This window comes from Chlorocebus sabaeus, chromosome 20, assembly GCF_047675955.1.
Source record: "Chlorocebus sabaeus isolate Y175 chromosome 20, mChlSab1.0.hap1, whole genome shotgun sequence".
Taxonomy (NCBI): domain Eukaryota; kingdom Metazoa; phylum Chordata; class Mammalia; order Primates; family Cercopithecidae; genus Chlorocebus; species Chlorocebus sabaeus.
In genome coordinates this window covers 97971848-97995019 of record NC_132923.1, presented here as the reverse complement: position 1 = coordinate 97995019, position 23172 = coordinate 97971848, and the positions used below count along the sequence as shown (strand labels likewise).

The 23172-nt window shown below is 49.3% G+C and overlaps 1 protein-coding gene across 6 annotated transcripts in view; it reads left to right on the top strand.

Moving 5' to 3' along the window:
* Nucleotides 1-321: 321 nt before the first annotated feature.
* The window catches only part of MACF1 (microtubule actin crosslinking factor 1), a 404957-nt gene continuing 382106 nt past the window's right edge, over nt 322-23172 (top strand). For 2 of the 6 annotated variants that reach the window (XM_073007456.1, XM_073007455.1), the window contains exon 1: nt 333-579. In XM_073007456.1, coding sequence (XP_072863557.1) covers nt 360-579 — 220 coding nt within the window. In that variant the 5' untranslated portion in view covers nt 333-359. Of the gene's footprint in view, nt 580-20364; nt 20688-23172 lie in introns of those variants that run through there. The other 4 variants (XM_073007458.1, XM_073007449.1, XM_073007460.1 and 1 more) reach the window with 4 other exon arrangements.

Genomic DNA, 23172 nt, shown 5'->3' with positions numbered 1-23172 from the left:
ATTTAAAACCACAGCGTTCTGTCATGCGGTCTGTGAGCTTAATCCTCCAAATGTGCCAAATAGCAATAATAATAGTTCCTAGGAATAGGAGCTAACTTTTACATGATGTTTTTAAGATTTATAGACATCATCACATATAATATCCCCCAAACCACGTGAATTAGTTTTGGGATGTATTATCTTCATTCCATTTTCCAGGTGAAGAAACTGAGGTACAGATAGGCAGGACTAGAACCTCTGCTTCCCAAGTCCCAGTGTTCCCTATGGGATCCCTTTTGTCTGCTCACATTCAACCCTTTCTCCTTCAGATTACTTCTCCCTGGGCTCCCAGGCCCTCCTGCGCAGCCCCCGCCTGGGCCATGTCTTCCTCAGATGAAGAGACGCTCAGTGAGCGGTCATGTCGGAGCGAGCGGTCTTGTCGGAGTGAGCGATCTTACAGGAGCGAGCGGTCAGGGAGCCTGTCTCCCTGTCCCCCAGGGGACACCTTGCCCTGGAACCTGCCACTACATGAGCAGAAAAAGCGGAAAAGCCAGGATTCGGTGCTGGACCCTGCAGAGCGTGCTGTAGTTAGAGTCGCTGGTAAGAGAGGTCCCCCGGCAGGCTGGATGCTGTGGGTGTGAGGGAGGAATGGGCCAGGGTGCAGCAGCTGTGTGGGGAGCCGAGGGGTCCTCACTAGGATTTCTGACAAAGCAGCCATAATCGGATTTGTTATTATTATTCTTGGAAAGATGTTGAAATAACATTAACGAAAAACTCTAAAGAGGAAAATCTGCCAGCCCTGTGCTCACATGAGACCTGTTTTCATTTCTGCACCTTCTTCCCTGTCTTTGTCTCCATTCAGTTATATTTTCTATGCAGTTGCCTTCATGGCTTAGGTACCATTCTGCATCTGACTCTTTTCAGTTACTCTTATATTAAAAAGATTTTCCATATTGCACTTTAGACTTTATAGTTACCATTTCTAAAAGCTGTCTACTATTTCATGATTTTCTAAATCCTACTCTTTTTTCACTTTTTGGCTATATTAGACGATGCTGCTGAGAATATGGTTAAGAATGATTTGACTTTTGTTATTTCCTTATAATGAAATCCTTGGAGACCACAGTTTTACTTGTATTGCCTTCCAAAAGTGGTGTACATGCTGACCTTTAACACAGTGTGAAGGCTGGGGCTACCTCCTGTGGTGGGATGTGCCCAGCTGTTTGCCAAGCAGCAGTGCAGTGCAGTAGTTATGAGTGTAAGCTTTGGAATCAGAGAGGGTAGGGTGCTGGATTGTGGCCCTGCCACTGACCAACTGTGTGACTCTGGGCAAGTCTCTTATTCTATCTCAGTGTCACTTTCCTTAAGAATGCCCACTGTGCAGGGATGCCTTGAAGGTGAGATGAGATAATGTGTGGAAAGCCCTTAGCACAGTTTTTGGCTCAATAAAGGAGATACTTCCACTGAAGGCATCCACAGCTGCCTCCCCGAAGTGTGCTCAGCATCTCAGCAGGGTGTTGGTGCTACAGTACAGATAGGAAGATAGAGCAGTGCCTGCAGCTAATTCGTGACATCACCCGCTTTCAAGCCATCACCAAGGCCTGTACTGCTACCTTCTTTGTGTCCCTCAAATAATACAGCCACCCCCTCCACTGTGTCATCTCTCACCTGGACCTTCCAATGAGCATTTAATAGCTCTTCCTCTCTTAGTCTTGCCACTAACCTCCACATGACTAATAGAGTATTTGTTTTCTAAAATGCAAACCTCAATAACACATATTCTATTTTATGAAATGAAGTTTTGCCCATACAACACTTCATTAAAAATGCAATAAAAAATAAAATAAAATACAAACCTAATTCTGTTACTCAGCTGCTTAAAAACCACCTTTGGCTCCTAATTTCCTGCGGAATAAAGGCTTCAGCATAAAGACCAATCAAAATTACTTACCTCTTCAGCTTCACCTGCCACCACCTCTACCCCCAATTTCCCTGCCACAGTACACTGTAACTTGCCCCCCAAAGGGATGCATCTTGCAGGATGAAACCACCACGCTTTAATTTTCTTCTCTGCAAGATGCTGGTAAACCCTCCTCCTCTTTTAAGTGCCGCCTCCTCTGTCCTTAATGCCCCCAGTGGTATCCAAAGCTTCCTCCTCCGCTCTAGCAGTCATACTTTTTCTCTCCTCCATGTTCCCTTGTTCAATGTAGCAGTTAACCCACAGGGTGCCCATCACTCCCTTAGAACAGTGAGCAATTTGGGACGTGTCTTATGTTTTGAGTCCCTGAGGGCTGCACAGGGCCTTGTGCATGCTAGAGATCGACCGGTATTGAACGACTGAATGAATGCTGAATGAGTGTTTTGAGGATATTATGTGATGTGACAGATTGTGATCCAGAAACAGGCACTGAGCTGTAACAGAAAGTTAGAGAAAGGCTTATGTGGGCTCAGATAATGAGGAAAGGACTTTAGAGGGAGTGAGCTCCAAGTGAGGAGACAGCAGTGGGGTCTGGAAGGCAGGAGGGAGAGTTTGAGCTCTTTCTAGTGGGCAACGAGGAGTCCTGGGAGGAAGTCCTTCTCAAAACCTTTGGGCCTGCAGCATCAGCCAGTAACAGAATTTTAGAGCTGTCCCTAGGGTGCAGGAAGGGCTTTACTTGTCCCCAGTCTTGAAGGGCCATAACTCAGGGCCCTGAAGACTCGTAAACCTCTTTCTCCTGAAGACAGAGTGGGCTGTCTCATTCTTCCTTCTTTATACCCTCTGCCTCCATCACTCATCACTCATGCATACTTAGATCGCTTTGTGATGATTTCCACTTCCAGTCTTCTCTGAGGAGGCCCTTGGGATGATTTGCCTGCTGCTTCAGATTTGGAGTCTAGAATAGAAGTGGAGTGGACTCAAGGAGGCTTAATTTTACACAGGCAAGGCTCCTAAGGACCCTGCTGGGTCAACTGAGCAAAGGGACGGCAGGTGCTGCGCTGTGCTGTGTTTCTGGCATAGATGCTGATCTCCTTTGCATCCTGACACTGCTGAATGCCTCTTTTGAGGAGGGGGCTGGGCCAGTGAGGCTGAAAATGGGGAGACTGCCACGGTTAAAAATAACTTGTGCACTGCAGTTGGGCGTGTTTCTTTAGCAGGAGAGGAGAGAAGCAGCAGAGACGAGGCGGGACTGCGACTTTAGGGTCTTGCTGAAATCTTCATGTGATTTTAGAATGCTGTGGGGGCTCCACCAGAGTAATGGAAAAGGCAGCTTTAGCTCTGCAGGAACTCCTTCACAGGAGGTGCAGGAGGGGCATGTCTGGGAGACCCCGGATGCTGTGAAGCTCTCTGAAGCAGAACTTTGATTGTGGGAGGAAATGAAATCAGTCTTACACTGGAAGCCAGCTGTGGCCTGTGCAATTTTCTCCTCCCCCTGGATCTTGCTTATGAAGCCAAGTGGGGGTGTCTGAATCACTCTTACCAAATAGAGAGCTTCCCTTTCCCTGGCCCACTCCATGTCCTGAGCTGGTCTTAGGGCCTCGCCCTTGCTTGAGAGGCCCGTTGGGGCAAGCCTGGTGGTCACACATGTCAGAATAGAGAGGGATGTTGGGGCTGAGAAACCTGCTGATTTCAAACAGGTTTTAGGGTGCTGAACCTTGTTCTTCCTCCCATCTTCCTATTCTCATCCTTTCCCTCCATTTATTTCTCCTTCTTCTTTGCCAGCCATATTCTCCACTCCCTAAGCCCAGCCACATTCAAATGTAACAAGAGTCACTAATGAAAATGTCTTGTTTCTGTTTATCAGCTTTGTGGTTTACACAAAGAGATTTCAAAATAACTCTGTTAGGCAGGACATATGTTAGCATCCGAGGCTCAGAGGGTTTAAGGGACTTGCCTGTAGTTACACAGGACTGGTAAATACAGATCTTCTAACTCCAAGTACATTGCTCTTTCTTTTTATTGAGACAGAGTCTCACTCTGCCACCCAGGCTGGAGTGCAGTGGCGAGATCTCAACTCACCGCAACCTTCATCTCCCGGGTTCAAGCAATTCTCCTGCCTCAGCCTCCCAAGTAGCAGGGATTACAGGCATGCACCACCATGCCCAGCTAATTTTCGTATTTTTAGTAGAGATGGGGTTTCACCATGTTGGTCAGGCTGGTCTTGACCAGGTGATCCACTTGCCTCGGCCTCCCAAAGTGCTGGGATTACAGGCGTGAGCCACTGCACACGTCCCAGTACATTGTTATTTCTATTTCCTTAGGCAATACCTGGCAACCAGGCCAGTCTGAATCTTCTGTAGTTGACAGTCTAAATCTCCACACTCATCTGAGAGACTTGGTCACTTCCAGGAAAGGCCTCAGGATCCTGGTCTATAGAAACAGGAAAGGGGAGAGACAAAGATCTTGGAAAATTTGCCTCTTCCCCTCTGGCTTTCTGTCTTTAGTGAAGAGCAGTAGAAATATTCTTACTTAATGGTGGGGAGCAACAAGGAAGTGGGGCGCTAGGGAGCTTAGTCTAGCAAGCAGTACAACCCCAAAGGGTAGAAACAAACAGAGGAAGAAATGATGTATCCCTTAGGACCTGTGGGGAGTATGTTGAGAACAGGATACAAGACAGGGTGTCACATGGCTGTACACTGCACAACCTTGGCGGTGTGATTCACATCACATTTGTTGTCATTGCAGACGTGTACATTTATTATTACAAGTTTCCTGCAGATGGCAGTAACATATCTTGAAGAAGGGCTCATGTTTGGGCTAGGGCATGGTAGGGTGCAGGAAGATTCCGCCAACTACCCATCAGTGAGGTATTCATTCGTCTAACATCACATAATTAGGACCCTCCCTGTCCTTGGCATTGATATTCAAAGATGACTGAAGATGTGGTCCCTTCTGCAAGGAACTCAGTCTAGTGGAGAGGATAGAAGGGAAAAAGGCCGGGTGTAGTGGCTCACACCTGTAATCCCAGCATTTTGGGAGGCCGAGGCAGGAGAATCGCTACAGCTAAGGAGTTCAAGACCAGCCTAGGAGACCCTGTCTCTATTTTTTTTTTTTTTTTGAGTAGTTAGAAGGGAAAAAATAATTATATCCCCGTATGTGTTGTGAAAAAGGGGAGCGCAGTGACTCAGAGCTAAGGACTGGACCCCTCTCTGGTTGTTCATTTATTCATTCATTCAACTAAAAAAGGGATTAAGCTATGTGCCAGTAGAAATCATCTATGGGATTCATTCCTGGGAGTATCAGCAAATGCTGCTGAAATGATCATTCCCAACATCTGCTCCATTGTGGCCTTCTAGTCAGATGGCAATTGTCTCTCTGCACAGCCCTTGTTTCAGCTGGCTTTATATTCACGTTCATTGTTCCCAGGTTCATTTCCCTCACCAGCTCTGGAGCTCTCTGTAGTCAGGAGTCCCATCTTATCCTGTTTGCCCCGGGACAGAGAGTCATGAGAGCACTACCTGGTCAAAAGCTGGAGCTTACTCCTCTGGGCCCATGTGTCTCTCCTCCAGGTTGGGAGCTCTGAGAAGACATTTCACAGGCACGTCGCTGCTCATTCATTCAATAAAAAAATGGAGTAAGCTCCTGCCACGTGCCAGGCACTGTGGAGACAACTGAATCTGGACTCACAAGACTTAGGCAAATGACCTTGCTTCTTGAATCCTCAGTTTCCGTATCTGTAAAAGGGAGATGGTGATGAAGGGTGTAAAAGGGAGATGAATGAGAATCAGAATGTGCTGGAAAAACACAGGTTCACATGGCCTGTTACTACATGTAGCAGTGTCATTCCTTGTAACCTCCCTGGCAGCCAGATGAGGCAGTGGAGACTCAGGAGGCCAGCAGTTTCCCAGGCCAGCAAAGAAGGGGCCCAAGACTCTTATTTCTGTCCCCTTCCTTTGTTCTTTAGGCCTTTGTCAGGGAGCAGATGGAAGTGGCTTATTTTGGCCAAGCTGTGAGTGGGAAGAAGGGAATGCAGGGATGGGAAATGGAACCCTAAAGACAATCTAATTGGGAATCCTTACTCCTGAGCTGGCAACCTTTCTTGCCCTGAGGCTCTTCCAGTTTTGTATCCAGGAAGGCTCCTCCTCCTTCCCAGCTTCTCTTCTTCTTCCTGGCGGTGTCCTCAGAGTCTCTGGCCCTGTCCTGGAGCTTGGTTTCAGTAGCAGGAGAGATGAGCAGAGGAGAGTGCCCTGAAAGTGGGGCAGAATGAATTGTAGCTACACACCACCAGCTCAGCTCCAGCTCTTTGAAAGTAAATCTGGGTCACATTAGCTGTGGGCTGGAACATGACCACGTGGGCAGAATTCTGTGCAGGCAGCAGAAAAGACAGCCAATCTGTCCTTTCTCTGAGGTACAGGGCCCCTGTGGGACCCCAGATGGTGAGGGAAGGTGGTTTCTGGATTGCAAGGTGTAATGTCGTCTTAATGCCATCATGCTTTTCTAGTGACTTCCTAGGTGACATAGAGAAAGGTATGGAATGGCAGTTTGGCTCATGCCTTTCTGTTTGTTATGGGAGAAGCCTACGCTGAAGGTAGGAATGCAGAGGAAGGACTGGTTACTTTGGGGACAGTGGAAGGCCATCATTTCTCAGTCTCATGGGCTCAGGGGTTAGATGCCACCAGAGTAGCTGACACTGCAGCAAGATCTAGGACTGCACTTGTTCTTTATTTCAGCAGTACTGCCCTTGAGGAAAGGTCTGTGAACAGATCCATCATCACTAAAATGTTATATGGATGTTGGCTGGCCTCCTCTTTCTGGTTGCTGTGGCTAGGGCCTGCCATGATTTGGCCCTGCCACTGCCTGTTGCCACCTGTCAGTTAGAAGCCTGCCAGCCTCTTCTTCTGTCTTGGCTTTCCTGTAGGAGCAGAATGGGTGCTCCTTGCTGGATTCTCTGCCTGGATCTGGGATGCTGCTACAGGGAAGGTCTAAAGTCCCTATAACTTGAAGGGTGATGATTATGGGCTGAAGCTTCTGTCCTAAGCTGTGCCCCACCCGTACCCCAGAAGATACCAGGCTTTTGCCTTGTGGTCAGGGGAGGATTCTGCCTGGGGCCTCAGTGGGTGTCTCCAGGGATGCCACCCCGGCTTATTCACACATTTCCTCATGTGCTCACTCTTCCGTTCATTCATGCAAAGGACTGGCTTTGGGAGTCAGCTGGAGTCCTAGTTTCCATTGCTCACTTACTAATTGGGTGACCCTGGGATGTTAGTAACCTCATTGAGCCTCAGTTTCTGATATTGTTAAAATGGGGGAGCAAGAGCACTACCTCAGAGACTTGCACAGTAGATTAAATGAGGTAGCTGGGAGTAGGATGCTTGGCCCAGTACCTGCTATATAGTCAGCCCTTAATACTTTTTTTTGAGACAGTGTCTCGCTCTGTCGCCAGACTGGAGTGCAGTGGCGTGATCTTGGCTCACTGAAGCCTCCACCTCCCAAGTTCAAGCGATTCTCCTGCCTTAGCCTCTGGAGTAGCTGGGACTACAGCTGCGTGCCACCACGCCCAGATAATTTTTGTATTTTTAGTAGAGATGGGTTTCACCATGTTGGCTGGGATGGTCTTGATGTCTTGACCTTGTGATCCACCCGGCTTGGCCTCCCAAAGTGCTCGGATTATAGCCACTGTACCTGGCTGCCCTTGATACATATTAGCTCTTTTCATTAGTATCATTAATTCACTCATACATTTGTTCATAGATTCATGAATGTGCTGATTTATCCCCTTGCTTATTCACTGATTACACAATTGCTTATTTAACAAATATCCCTAGGGCTACTTTGTTCTAGGCTCAGACTGCACTTCAGAGCCCAGCTCCTGCCTATGAAGACAGTTAGAATGCGGCATGAGCTGAGCTACGGTGCAAGTCCAAAGAGTTCTGAGGAAGTTCTGAAAGGGAAGGGACTTCTACTCCTGCCCTTCCCTGGCTTAGAGCAATGATAGCATTTCTTCTGGAGCTGGGAAAAGAAATACGAATTAGCCAGGACAACCTGAAGAGACAGGGCACTTCCCGGTGGTTTGCATCTATTCTTGCTCTCCTTTCTTTGGCTTTAGTAGAAAGGGAAGAAGGAAAATGAAGAGAGAAGAGCTGGTGAGAATTAGGAACTAAAGAATCTAGAGGGTGGTTTGGGGAGTCTCTGGACTCAGTTTAGGAGCGCCTGAGAGCTGGTGCCAGCTGGAATCCTCCGGTGAATAATAGCTGGTAAAGCCACTGTATAGAGTCCTAGATGTGTGCCAGGCATTTTACATACATCATTTAATCCTCATAGAACCCTGGGAAGTTTTTGCTATTCTCAACAGAAATGTTAAGGAACTTTTCTGAGGTTGTACGTTGACCAAATAATGGAACTGGGATTCAGCATTACTTAATGTGCATGGCGCCCCCTGGCCCTCAACATGTACAATATGCCCTTTGGAGTTGTTCAAGTGCTGAGTTTCGGGTCTGCCTAACTCCAAAGCCCTGGCACTTTTCAGGATATTTCAAACATGCTAAAGTAGTGAGAATAGTACAATGAACTCCCATCACCCAGAAACAAGAATGATCAATTAATGGCCAATTTTATTTCATTCATACACTCCTGTCAGTGGAAAAAACACAGTTCCTGTTGTTTCTTTTTCTTTCTTTTCTTTTTTTTGAGACAGAGTCTCACTCTGTTGCCCAGGCTGGAGTGCTATGGCACCATCTCAGCTCACTGCAACCTCCGCCTCCCAGGTTCAAGCAATTCTCTGCCTCAGCTCCCCAAGTAACTGGGATTACAGGCACCCGACACCACGCCCAGCTAATTATTTTGTATTTTTTAGTAGAGACGGGGTTTCACCATCTTGGCCAGGCTGGTCTTGCACTCCTGACCTCGTGATCCGCCCACCTGGGCCTCCCAAAGTGCTGGGATTACAGGTGTGAGCCACCGCGCCCGACTAGTTCCTGTTTTTCTATTCTTTCACTCAACCATCAACACAGAAGACTTCTGTGACCCCAATATATGTGGGGATTTCTCCCCACCAGCAAGTTAAACAATAGTTCTGCAGTGGACACCAGCGGGGTGTCCCCAGTTTAATTATGACACTGTCTACCTGGAAATAGCATCAGAGTTCACAGTTTGAGGGTTCAGTCCCCAAGACATTCCCCCACTTCACTACCTTTTTTTGCGGGGGGAGATGGTGTCTTGCTCTTGTTGCCCAGGCTGGAGTGCAATGGCGCAATCTCTGCTCACTGCAACCTCTGCCTCCTGGGTTCAAGCGATTCTCCTACCTCAGCCTTCCAAGTAGCTGGAATTACATGTGCGTGCCACCATGCCTGGCTAATTTTTTTTTTTTTTTTTTGAGATGGAGTCTCGCTCTGTCACCAAGCTGGAGTGCAGTGGCGCGATCTCAGCTCATTGCAACCTCTGCCTCCTGGGTTCAAGTGATTCTTCTGCCTCAGCGTCCTGAGTAGCTGGGACTACAGGCACGCACCACCACGCCTGGCTAATTTTTGTATTTTTAGTAGAGATGGGGTTTCACCTTGTTGGCCAGGATGGTCTTAATCTCTTGACCTTGTGATCCACCCACCTTGGCCGCCCAAAGTGCTGGGATTACAGGTGTGAGCCACTGCACCCAGCTGAGGGATTCTTTCTTTTCTTTTTTTTTTTTTTTTGAGACAGAGTCTTGTTCTTTTGCCCAGGCTGGAGTGCAGTGGTGTGATCTTGGCCCACTGCAACCTCTGCCTCCTGGTTCTCCTGTCTCAGCCTCCTGAGTAGCTGGGATTACAGGTGTGTGCCACCACGCCCAGCTAATTTTTGTATTTGTAGTGGAGGCGGGATTTCACCGTGTTGGCCAGGCTGGTCTCAAACTCCTGACCTCAGGTGATCCACCTGCCTCGGCCTCCCAAAGTGCTGGGATTACAGGCATGAGCCACTGTGCCTAGCCCACCCCACTCCACTTCTAATGCCAATCACAAGACCCAAATTGTTTTTACCTGTGCTTCTGACTACTGGCTATAAATGGGGTGCTGGCTAGGTGCAGTGACTCATACCTGTAATCCCAGCATTTTGAGAGGCCAAGGTGGGAGGATCGCTTGAAGCCAGGAGTTCGAGACCAGCCTGGGTAATACAGTGAGACCCTGTCTATACAAAAAATAAAACGAAGTTAGCCAGGCAGGAGAATCGCTTGAACCCAGGAGGTGGAGGTTGTGGTGAACTGAGATTGCGTCATTGCACTTCAGCCTGGGTAAGAAGAGTGAAATTTTGTCTCAAAAAAAAAAAAAAAGAGAGAGAAAAGGAAAGAAAGAAATTAGCCAGGCATGGTGGTATGCACCTGTAGTACCAACTACTCAGGATGCTGAGGTGGGAGGACTGCTTGAGCCTGGGAGGTCGAGGCTGCAGTGAGCTGAGACTGTGCACTGTACTCCAGCCTGGGCTACAGAGTGAGACTGGATCTCAAAACAAACAAAACAGAAACCAGAAAACACACAGAGGATACAGGTGAAGAGATACAGAGGGTGAGGGCAAGGTATGGAAGAAGGAATGTAGAGCTTCCATGCCCTCCCTTGTATGCCACCCTTCACGAATCTTCACACGTTCACTTATCCTGGAAGCTCCCTGAATCTTAGGCCTTTCATGGAGACTTCCTTGGGTAGGCATGATTGACAACCATCTAGAAATGTGATTGGGCAAAAAGGGTATGGTCTAACACTAACAGTGTGGAAACTCAGCAAGGCCTGGCTGTTCAGATTCTTCTTGGATATTCTGTGCAGCATTCCTTCCCCCAGGATATGGGGCAAGACTCCTGAAATAGGGGCCTCATGATTACAGTCAGAAATGCGGGGGAAGGCAGCCAGGCACCATGGATCGTGACTGTAATCCCAGCACTTTGGGAGGCTGAGGTGGGTGGATCACAAGGTCGAGAGATCGAGACCAACCTGGCCAACATGGTGAAACCTTGTCTCTACCAAAAATACAAAAAAATTAGCTGGGCTTGGTGGTGTGCACCTGTAGTCCCAGCTACTTAGGAGGCTGAGGCAGGAGAATCACTTGAACCCAGGAGGAGGAGGTTGCAGTGAGCTGAGATCACACCACTGCACTCCAGTCTGGCAACAGAGTGAGACTCTGTCTCAAAAAAAAAAAAAAAAAAAATTGTCGGGGAAGCCTGAGAGTGGTGGCTCACACATATAATCCCAGCACTTTGGGAGGCCGAGGAAGGAGGATCACCTGATGCCAAAAGTTCAAGACCAGCCTGGGCAACATAGTGAGACCACCATCTCCACACACACACACAAATTAGTCAGGTGTGGTGGTGCATGCCTGTAGTCACAGCTAATCGGGAGGCTGAGATGGGAGGATCCCTTGAGCCCAGGAGGTCACTGCTGCAGTGAGCTATGATTGTACCACTACACTCCAGCATAAGCAACATAGTGAGACCTTGTCTCTACAGAGAATCAAAAAATAAGCCAGGTGTAGTGGCACATACCTGTGGTCCCAGCCACTCAGGAGGCTGAGGTGGGAGGATCATTTGAGCCAGGGAAATTGAGGCTGCAGTGACCCGTGACCATCATCCAGCCTGAGTGACACAGTGAGACCCTGTCTAAAAAAGAAAAAAAGAATTGCAGGGAAGATTGAGTCCTGCTTTGGGAGGAAAAAGAAACAGGTGAAAGGAGGGCAGAAGGTCAGAAAGATTGTTTTCTAAGACTTGCTTTGCTTGTGAGGTCTACAGTGCCTCAACATTATAGCAGAAAACTATGACAAAGGCTATAGAAGTTATGAGCCAGGAACTCTGGACAAAAAATACATATATTGCAACCCCACTTCTCCCTCCCCAGTTATGTATAAGAAGTTTCCAGTAGCTGGGTGTGGTGACTCACGCCTGTAATCCCAGCTACTCCGGAGGCTGAGGCAGGAGAATCACTTGAACTGGGAGGCAGAGGTTGCATTGAGTCGAGATTGTGCCACTGCACTCCAGCCTGGGTGACAGACCAAGAGACTCTGTCTCAAAAAAAAAAAAAAAAAAAAAAATCAGAAAGTTCCAGTAATCACATTTACCTTCCTCAGTTTTTGTTTTTGAGACAGAGTCTTGCTCTGTTGCCCAGGCTGCAGTGCAGTAGCACAATTATAGCTCACTGCAACTTCAAACTCCTTCACTTCCCTCACTTTTTAACTGTTATATTATACTACCTTTCCTCTAGTAGTAAATATACCAGTTTATCTGCTTCAGAATCCATGTCTGAGGACTGGAGCCACTGCCACCTGACCTACTGCCCAGAGTCTTCATGAGGGATTCTTTTTTTTTTCCCGAGACGGACTCTTGCTCTGTCACTTAGGCTGAAGTGCAGTGGTGCGATCTCGGCTCACTGCAACCTCTGCCTCCTAAGTTCAAGTAATTCTCCTGCCTCAGCCTCCCGAGTAGCTGGGACCACAGGCAAACGCCACCACGCCCGGCTAATTTTTTGTATTTTTAGTAGAGACGGGGTTTCATCGAGTTAGCCAGGATGGTCTCAATCTCCTGACCTTGTGATCTGCCCGCCTCGGCCTCCCAAAGTGCTGGGATTACAGGCGTGAGCCACTGCACCCGGCCTTCATGAGGGATTCTAACACCCAGATGTTCAGGCTCCAGGGGCAGTGTGTCCCTCCTAGCGTTGCTTGGCTGATCCTCTGGTCCTTCCAGCTTGAGGTTCAGGCTCTACTCCCAGAACACACAGAGGTAGGCTAGAGTCTATCTGGTTCTGTTCTGCCAGTATAATTAAACAAAATCTCCCAAAAATGAGTTTCAAGGATTCAATCTTGACAGACTGAAGTTGAGTTGCAATAGGACTGAGGTCCTTAACATCATCACAGGAGGATGGCACAGTGGCTCATGCCTCTAACCTCAGAACTTTAGGAGGCCAAGGTGGGTGGATCACTTGAGCTCAGGGATTCAACATCAGCCTGGATTACATGGCGAAACCCCATCTCTACAAAAAATACAAAAATACAAAAATTAGCTGGGAGCGGTGGTGTGCACCTGTAGTGCAAGCTATCTGGGGGACTGAAGCTAGAGGATCACTTGAGCCCAGGAGGTTGAGGCAGCAGTGAGCCATGTTCATGCGACTGCACTCCAGCCTGGGTGACAAAGCGAAACTCTGTCTAAAAAAAAAAAAAAAAAAAAATTCATCAAGGGAATGAGTTCCGTTTTTGTCATAGGGGCCTGTGCCCCAGGACTGCCCTGATGCTGGTGAACTGCTTCACGTGACTCTGATCTCAACTGAGAGCAGTGGCCACCACTCTTGAGGGCCTCTCCCGGCCTCAGTGATTTGCGCTCTTTCCAGGCTGCCTGTTAGTGCCCCTTTAGAAGTTTCTACCCTGAGGTGGTGTTGGATGGAGAGCTGTGGTTTCAAGTGAAGGGAAGTTTCATAGATAAAACAAAAGCCACACCTCACAGTTTGGGGAACCTCCCAATTCCCCAAAGAGTATGGACTCTCTCAGAGGACCCACACAGGTTAAGACCCTGTCCTGCCTCAGAGCAGGAAGGGAGATTGGGTGTGGTTCAGCAGGGCTCACATTAGCCTGATTCCTTCAAGAGTGAGGATAAAAACAGTTTTACTGACAAAGAAGCTGGGAGACAGCAGAGGGGCCAATATCTTTTATAACTGCTATTGTTAGGTTCCGAATGACAGCCTTGGTGCTCAGCATCTTACGTGCTGTATTTGACCTAATCCTCAAAACAACTTTAGGAGGCAGATGTGCTATAGCAGAGGAAGCAGAAACCCAGAGAGTTCGGTAACTTGCTCAAAGTCTCCCAGCCAGTAAGGGGCCACGCTTGGAATGGTGCTAGCTCTGCCTAGGGCAGCCCACTGCCTCTCCCATTACAAGGAACAGTAGTTTAATAACAGCTAACATCTGTGTAGCACTTCAAGGTTCACAGAGTGCCTTAACACCCATTATCGCCACTGTGCCTCGGGAAGCCGGTGTGGTGAGGCCTTCCACGCCCCTTTGGGATAGCTGCCTGTCAGGGGTCCAGCCTCTGCTCATTTCCCCCAGGAAGCATGGGAGATTCTTTGGAATTGACTCTGACAAGCCATGGGAGAGGCCTAGGGAGAGGCTGAGGTGGAGCGACTTGGCCAGTTGCTATGGTAACCCAGATGGCTGAGTAACCATTTTGAGGGTTGCTATAGTGATGAGCTACTGGTGGCAGGGATCTTGTCTTCCTGGGTGGCTGGCACCCTCCAGGCCTCTTAAATTGAGATGTTGCACTTTCTGAACAGAAGAGGGCAGCATGAGAGCAGGCAAAGTCTTCTTACCCCAGAGCGGATTTGGGAACTTGAGGCAAAGCTTAGAAAGGATTTCAAGGAGCTGGGCAGAAAGGGAGCTTTGGCTGGTGCTCAAGCTTCACTTCTGAGACTAGAACTAGGTAATTTTCTTCCAAGAGCTGGTCAAAGGATAATGTTTGGGGCTGCCCCTTCGGTGCCTGGCATCAGCTACTATTGGGGAATATAAAAGGCACAGCAGACAGCTACCCTTGCAAGGAGGAATGGAAAGAATATGTGCATGTGTGTGCACACACACAATCACTCAATCACTACTAGCAAAGAATTTCTTTTTTTTTTTTTTTTTTTTGAGATGGAGTTTTGCTCTTGTTGCCCAGGCTGGAGTGCAATGGCACGATCTCGGCTCACTGCAACCTCTGCCTCCCGGGTTCAAGTGGTTCTCCTGCCTCAGCCTCCCAAGTAGCTGGGATTACAGGTGCCCGCCACCACGCCCAGCTAATTTTTTGTATTTTTAGTACAGATGGGGTTTCACCATATTGGTCAGGCTGGCGTCGAACTCCTGACCTCAGGTGATCTGCCCGCCCTGGCCTCCCAAAGTGCTGGGATTACAGGCATGAGCCACCACGCCTGGCCTAAGAATTTCTTTATAAAGCATCAGTTAACACATAAAATAATGCAGCATGAACCAAAGGCAAAGAAGAGCTGGGAATAAACTTTCTAGAGGTTGAGGAAGGAGCACTAGCAGAAAGAGAAATAATTTTGTACTTCCCTCTTTTCTCCCTACACATGAAGTGCCCTCAGCCCTTGACCAGTGAGTGGACACTGAGCTGGATTCTCAACTGTCTTGAATCAGATCTGGCTCCCTCCCCCAACCCCCATATGAGTTCAGTGAGGCATCCATTCCTTCAGCAAATATTTATTGAACATCTACTACGTGCAAAGTATTGTGTTAGGCCCAGTGATAAAGAAAGATGAAGTAGATGTCTTTGCTGTCAAGAACCTATGAAGTAGGAGGTTAAGGAGGCAGTGATACAGACATCCACAATACATGTACCTGGAGTTCAAGACCAACACAGTGAGACCCTGTCTCTATAAAATTTTTTTTTTAAAAGCCGGGTACAGAGGCTCACGTCTGTAATCCCAGCACTTTGGGAGGTTGAGGCAGGCTGACTACTTGAGCCCAAGAGTTCAAGACCAGCCTGGATAGCATGGTGAAATCTGTCTCCACAAACAGTACAAAAATTAGCTGGGGTGTTGGCACCTGCCTGTAGTCCTAGTTGCTGGTGGGTTAGTTGGTGGGGGCGCTGAGGCAGGAGGATTGCTTGAGCCTAAGAGGCAGAGGTGTCAGTGAGCCGAGATTGTGCCACCGCACTCCAGCCTGGGTGATAGAGTAAGATGCTGCCTCTGAATAAGTAAATAGAAAAAAAAAAAATTCAAGTCATTTGGAGTGAACTTTCCAGGTAGATTTCAGTAGGTGGAGTTGGGGGATGGGACATTCTAGGCAAAGCCTCAGAGTTTGATTATAGGGAAACGAGGTATACACAAGGGTGTCATAGCAGATCAGCCTGAAAAGGAAGATAGATGTCTAAATATGGAAGACTTGGAATTCCAGGCTTAGAATAAGGGATGCTGTGAGACAAACATACTCTCTCCTTAAATACTCTAGCCTTCCAGCTAGTCAGTAGTCACAGACAGCCAAGTATTTTAGGATCATCTGGTTCACTCATTCATACATTTAATCAAAAATTTAGGCCGGGTGCGGTGGCTCATGCCTGTAATCCCAGAACTTTGGGAGGCTGAGGCGGGCAGATTACCTGAGGTCAGGAGTTCGAGACTAGCCTGGCCAACAAGGCGAAACCCCATCCCTACTAAAAATACAAACATTACCCAGGCGTGGTGGTGGGTGCCTATAATCCCCGCTATTCAACAGACTGAGGCAGGAGAATCGCTTGAACTCGGGAGGTGGAGGTTGCAGTGAGCCGAGATCGTACCATTGCACTCCAGCCTGGGTGACAGAGTGAGACTCTATCTCAAAAGAAAAAAAAAAATTAAATATACAAATACGTGTGCTTGTGTGTGTGTGTGTGTGTGTGTATGTATATTTTTAGAGACTGAATTTTGCCATGTTACCCAGGCTGGTCTTGAACTCCTGAGCTCAGGTAATCTGCCTTGGCCTCCCAAAGTGTTGGGATCCTCCTGCCTTGGCCTCCCAAAGTGTTGGGATTACAGGTGTGAGCCACCATGCATAGCATTAAAGAAATAGTTGACCGGGTGTGGTGGCTCACACCTGTAATCCCAGCACTTTGGGAGGCTGAGGTGGGTGGATTACCTGAGGTTATAAGTTCGAGACTAGCCTGGCCAACAAGGTGAAACCCCATCTCCACTAAAAATACAAAAATTAGCCAGGTGTGGTGGTGGGCGCCTGTAATCCCAGCTACTGGAGAGACTGAAGCAGGAGAATTGCTTGAACCCGGGAGGTGGAAGTTGCAGTGAACCGAGATTGCGCCATTGCACTCCAGCCTGGGTGACAGAGCGAGACTCTGTCTCAAAAATAAACAAACAAATGTGTGTGTGTGTATATGTATGTTTTAGAGATCAAACTTTGCCATGTTGCCTAGGCTGGTCCTGAACTCCTGGGCTCAAGCAGTCCTCCGGCCTCGGCCTCCCAAAGTGTTGGGATTACAGGTGTGAGCCACCATGCACAGCATTAAAGAAATAGTTGTCTGGGCACGGTGGATCATGCCTGTAATCCCAGCACTTTGGGAGGCTGAGGTGGGCAGTTCACGAGGTCAGGAGATCGAGACCATCCTGGCTAACACGGTGAAACCCCGTCTCTACTAAAAATACCAAAAATTAGCCAGGCGTGTTGGTGGGCGCCTGTAGTCCCAGCTACTCGGGAGGCTGAGGCAGGAGAATGGTGTGAACCCACGAGGTGGAGGTTGCAGTGAGCCGAGATCGCGCTACTGCACTCCAGCCTGGGTGACAGAGCAAGACGCTGTCTCAAAAAAAAGAAAAAGAAATAGTTAATGAGTGCCTATATGTGCCAGTGCCAGATCATTTGCTAGGTGGTAAGGATCCTGTGGTGAATTAGACGACAAACAGTCCCAGCCCTCAGGGAGTTTACGATTTAGTAAGGATGAAAGACACTGTACCATAACTTCAAGTGTGATGAGTATTACCAAAGGGTAGAGGAGGACCTATTAATTGGGGGGGGGGGGGGCGTGGGTCAAGGAAGGCTTCCCTCTGGGGAATTTCAGCAGAAGCATGGGTAGGAGTGAGCCAGGCCAAAGGAGAGTGATGAAGGATTATAATCTGGGAGGAAAGCCGGTTGGATGGCCCTGAGGCGACATAACACATTTGAGGTGCTGAAAGCAATAGAAAGTGGCAGGGCTTTAAGGATAGGGGCATTTGATGAGGCTTTAATTGAGAGAACACCAAGGATAAAGGGCTTTAATTTCCTTGTATTACTCTTCTCCTCCACTAGATGCCCTTCTGAGTACATCCTTCTGCTTCCCCCATTGCAGCCTTCTTAGAAATGCAGCAGCAGTCTCACCCATCAGGAGCAAAAGAAAATCAAAGACCAAAAGGAGAAAGGCTCAGAGCTTTTGCGACTGTGTGGTCTGGCTATAAATTTAGACTGTTGCTTGAAAGAAGCGAAAAACCTCCCCTTCGTAGACTTCCTTCTTCCCATCCCCCCTGTCAGCCGGCTTTGTTCCTCTAGCCTTGTAAAATTTTCTCTGTATAAAACAGGAACATCAGCCAAACATGTGGACTTCCCCGCTTTCCATTCATTAGAAGAATGCATTATTTCAAAATCTCCTGGGAGCATTTAAATGCAAATTTTGTCAAGAAAGCAATTTGAGTCTTAGAGAAGCCCTCTAGCCACAACCCAAAGCAGAAGTTTCTTCTTTGATTTCTGTGTTTCTTAAAGAGAATCTCAACCCCTTGCCTTCTCCCCGCACCCCCTCCCCCAGGTCTTCTCTGATTCTCACGGCAGACTCTTCCCCTTTTTGCCCCGGTTCTTTCTTCACCTTTGGCAAGCATCAGTGACACATCTTGAAGAACCTGCTCACAAAGTGGCGCATGTAGCAGCCCCAGGAGGGAATGGAGGGACTTTTCTATGTACTGTAATGGACATAAGGAGGCAGATGTCTGTGTGGGGGCGAGATGTCTGTGTGGAGGTGTTTGTATGCGTGATTTCTGTCTGGGCCTTCTTAGCCCTGCTGGCATAAAATAATATGGGAAATGCAGATGACTCAGCACTGACACAGTCAAGATCCCCAGAGTTAGCATTTCTATATTCTCTGCTGTTTACGAAAAATGTGCTTGTGCCATCAACCAGCAACTCATCCTGCTTTTTCCACTAAAAGCCTTTTACTGAAAAACATACATACTTCCAACTTATTCTCCTTCTTTTTGTAAACTGAGCTCATTAGCAGCTGACACCAAACTGATAACTAGTTCTTTTTGTTTGTTTGTTTTTAGCACGGAGGATTAAACTGGAAGGAAATGAGCATTTGTTTAAGGATCCTCCCTGTCCTCTTTCAGGCCCTTCCCTGCATGATCTTCATGCCCACAACTTGGGCAGGCCAGCAACACTTGATGGGAAAAGATATGATTAATGACTTGCTCACCTGATTTCTGATCAGGGTGTGGTGTGGAAACAACCAGCGTGCACCTATTAGCGAAAAGCGTCTTTTTTTTTTTTTTTTTCTTGTTATGAATGTGCTGAGCATTGACCAAAATACTTGGCACTACTCACGAGGTACAAAGACACCTTCCCTAGCCTGGGGTTAAGAAGTTTCTCCTTCAAACTCTTGAGAATGGGAACTGGAATGGAAGCCTAAGTCCCAATTTTGGCTGCTCAGTGTTGCATGAATTCTTTTTTTACTTGCTAATTTGCTCTTATTGTGAGATCGGCCAGTGTAACTTCTTACCCACAACCATCTCTCCAGACCTCCTGAAAAATCAAGTTAACAGGGGAGGATAATGGCTGAATGGGGGGTGGAGGGCACAACGTGTCACCTACATTGACCAGAGTTCTTCATTCACTGCTTATGGCTCCAGCGCACTCCATGGTATTGGGATTGAATGATACACAACCGAATGTTGGATCAAATGATGTTAGGAGCTCTGTCCTCAAAATGGGCCCCAATAAATCCCTACCCATATTTTCCAGTTTCCTTTCTTTACTCTTTCCTTTCCCCTGATGACAAAGAATAATTGGCTTCCCCTTTTCTTCCCTGACCAGCTATGCTCCAGAGTCCTTTCTTTGTTCCCTAACAGTCCTGGTTCCGTCTCAGGTTCCCACATTTCTCCCTTTTGATCTCTGTCTCTCTGTTCAGATGGCTGTCACAGTTTAATAATCCTGGAGGGTCTATCCCCCACAGATTTATGTCTCCCAGTCTCTCCTCTTATTCACCCCATGGTGCAGTCAGAATCCTGTTTTCGTGCCTCCCTGGGTTGTCATTTCTCAGGTTCTGGCTCCTTGGCCTGGTTTACTTCATGGTGCTAGATCTGCCCCGTCACTTCTCGTTCAGCTTCTGTTTCTGGAAAACCCTTTGTTCCCGGGATTCTTTGTGGGCTCAGTGTCCTCCGGCCCCACACTGCAGCCCTGTCTGGATCTTGCCCTTGTCCTGGTTCTGACCGCGTCTAGCCCTGGGATCTGAGGCATTGTGGTCTTTTGCCCTCTGCTTTCCCTTCAGCTTCTCCAGGTCCTTCTCCAGCAGCCGCACAGGCCCCGCTGGGTTTCTATCCAGCCAGGGGGCTCCCTCCTTTGTCCCGCTCCCGGCGGCGTAGGTCAGCGTTGACTGGGGCTCCCGCCCGCCCTGTGGAGCCGGCCCGGGTCTCCCTGCCGTTCGGCCGGCCTAGCCTTTCATTCTGACGCGCGGGCCTCCTACCCAGCCGGACTCCCGCGTGGGCCGGCCTCTCGCGCCCCTCGGCTCGGGTCCCAGTCCGGGCCGGGCGGGGGTCGGCAGCCCCTGAGGGACCCGTGTGGGCAGCCCGGGCCCAGCCGGCCGCAGCCTGGGGCCGAGGACTCGCCGGGCCCCGGAGGCGGCGGGGAGAGGGGGCGGGGAACGGGCCGGGCCTGGCGCTCCTGACAGGAGGAGCCGCTGCCGCCGCCCGCCGCCGCCCGCCGCCGCCGCCGCCGCGCCGGGGCGGGCTGAGGGAGGAGCGGAGCCGAGGGGTGGGGAGGCGGAAACGCTAGCCGGGACCGGCGGAGCGCGAGCGGGCCGGGTGCGAGCGGACTGAGGAGCGAAGCGCGACTGCCGGGCCGGGCGAGGCGGGCGGACAGCGGAGAGCGAGGGCGCCCTCGCAGCCTCTGATACGCACAAAGGGCCGAGGCTGGGGCCGCCGCCGCCGCCGCCTCAGCGCGCGGGCCTGGAACCGGCAGCCCCCGGGGCTCGGGGAGAACGCGGTGCTGGCGGCCATGGCCGGCTACGTGCCGGGTCAGCAGCCGGCCAACCGCAGCCAGGAGAAGGAGTTCGTGCAGGCGTACGAGGATGTGCTGGAGCGCTACAAAGGTAGGGCCGGGGACTGGCCGGCGCTGAGGCCCGCGGGCCGGCGCGGCGTGGCCTTCGGTACCGGTCGGCTCGGCCGCTGCAGGTGGGGCGGCCGGGCGGGGTCGCACCCACCGCGCGGGGCTTGGCCCTGAGCTGCTGCTTCTCGGGGCCAGTTTATTTACAGAGTTGAGATAAGCCTTCGGAACCCGCTCCCGGGGCAGTCGGCGCGCTCAGAGCGCCAGTTACATGATTTGCCCTATTATCCGGCCCCAGCTGGAAGGAGGCGAGACAAGGCGCTGGCCCGGAGACCGGCCGCCGTGGGGAGTTGCTGGGGAGGAGGAGGAGGAGGAGTTGGGCGCGGGAGAAACCACCCGATCTGCTCTGGGTGCGAGCTTCCTCCCAGAGGCGCTCGGACCTCTGTGTGCCCGCGGAGAGTCTCTCCTTCGCCCCCTTTTGTCTCCCTGAGTCTCGGATGAGTCGCGTGGCAGCTGAGGTTGGGAAGCACCTTGGTGTCTTCGGGGTGGGGTGGGCAGCGGTGTGGGTGAGTGTGCAGGATTTGGTGGCGAGGCCTTCCCCGACCCGCATCTCCCCGGGGGTCTGGGCCTGCTGGAGGCAGGGGTCTATTTGTTTTTTTCCTCCAACATAAAGATTTGCCTTGGAGCTCGGATTTCAGCCCTGAAGGCTCTCTTGCGAGACACTTGTGCAAGTTAATGCCTAATCTGCGCCTTGGGTGTATGGGGAGAAAGTTTTGACAGGCAGAGGGCCTGTGAACTGCATTTCCCTAACTGCTGTAGGTGCCCCTGAGTGGCAGCCAAGGATGCGTGGCCTTGGGAGGCCCTTGCCTTGATCTTTAACATCCGGTTCTGGGATTTTGCTTTGGGTGGCAGTTATCCTTTCCACAGACGGGGAGATTTTCCCAGAAACGACGCAGGCAGCACTTTTCCCCATTTTATTTAGCTCGGGCGCTTGTGACGAGGCCCCTAGTTTCTTTTTATCTGAAGGAGAGAAAACTTCAGCCCCTATGACTGAGCCCAGCATACTTGTTTACAGCACCTACCCAGTGAAGGGAAACTAATGAAGAAGCTGTAAGGCGCCCCCCTCCCTTTTTTTTTTTTTTTTTTTTTTTTTTTCTTGTGGCATTGGAACTCTGCTTGGGAATGCAGCAGGAAAAAAAATAGAGATGAAATGCGAAAAAGGACCTACTAGGGTTTCTACTTGTTCCCTCTGCATCAGCTCCTGTAAACTGTCCAGCTTTTCCTGCCTGCAGCAAGTTTTCTGTCAACCCCCTGCGGTCTTTCTTTTAAGAAATGTGGTTCATTTCAGAGCACAAAGAGGTTAGATTGTGCTGCTGAACTTCATTGAAAAAATGCTGCTCAGTGAATGGTTCCATTAAGTTTCCTTTGCAGGCTTTTGAGTAACACTGCTCTCTTCAGAGAGAGGAGATACATTAGGACCGTCTCCGGCTGTGACAGCTTCAAACGAGCAGAATTAAGGCCCAAAATAGGTGAAGAAATCTCAGCACCTCACTGGATGGTACTGCTGGTGACCCCCAGCGGAAAGGAAGTTGGACTCCTAGCAAATGAGGCTGGGAAAGAAGGGGGCAGTAGGCCTTGTTCCAGGAGAGACCTCTTTTGTTCAGTTTTTTTTAGCTGTCTCACCCAGTTTGGCTTTCCTCTGAAGGACCTTGATCAGGTGTATAGGAACTTAATCCTTCCCAGATACAGGTCTCTTTCTTGAGGGGAGGAATGAGTTAAAAATGGTTGCCTAAAGTAAATTAACTCGAGTTGTATAAGGTGGTCGTGCAGTCTGCTCTTGTGATCCGTGCAGAACGATCTCTCTTCCCCTCACTGCACCATTCTCACTGGGAAGTCAGAGTGGCTTAGCATCCGGGCCTTTGTTACTTTGCTTATGGAATTCCTGCATTTTTCAGACTTAGAAATCCCCGTACTACCTTAATAGGAGAACAGTTTGTCTAAGCAGAGGAGTGAACTGGAATCTATAGAGTGACCAGGGTAAAGAGTTTGTGAGGATCATGCCAAGTATTGGTTTTGGAAAGAGAGAGGGAAATACTGATGATGGTGGGGTGTTCTAGACCCTTATTGGCTGGTCCCCACATTACTTGGATCTCTCTCTGCTGCTATTAATTCATTCTACAGACTGAAGCAGGATTTTTATATGCAGAAGGAGAGCTAAAATTTTCAGCTGCCTAAACTGCCCCAAGGGCCAAGGTGAGAAGGGCAGTAATGTATTTGGAGTGTGAGGGAAGCAGAGCTGTGTGTATGTAGTGCAGCTGTATTAGGAATGGTAGTCAAGTATGGGTTTTCCAGAACTGTGCTTGGCAACCATTTTTTTTCTGTGTGGTGGCAGTGAGCATGGTCTTGGCAGGATTAGATGATTCAGCATGGAAATAAATGCTCTCCCTTATTTCCTAAATGTCCCAAAGGTTCTTTCAGATAGCTGGCCAGTAAACAGGAGGCATTAGATAATAACGCTGGATTCTAACATT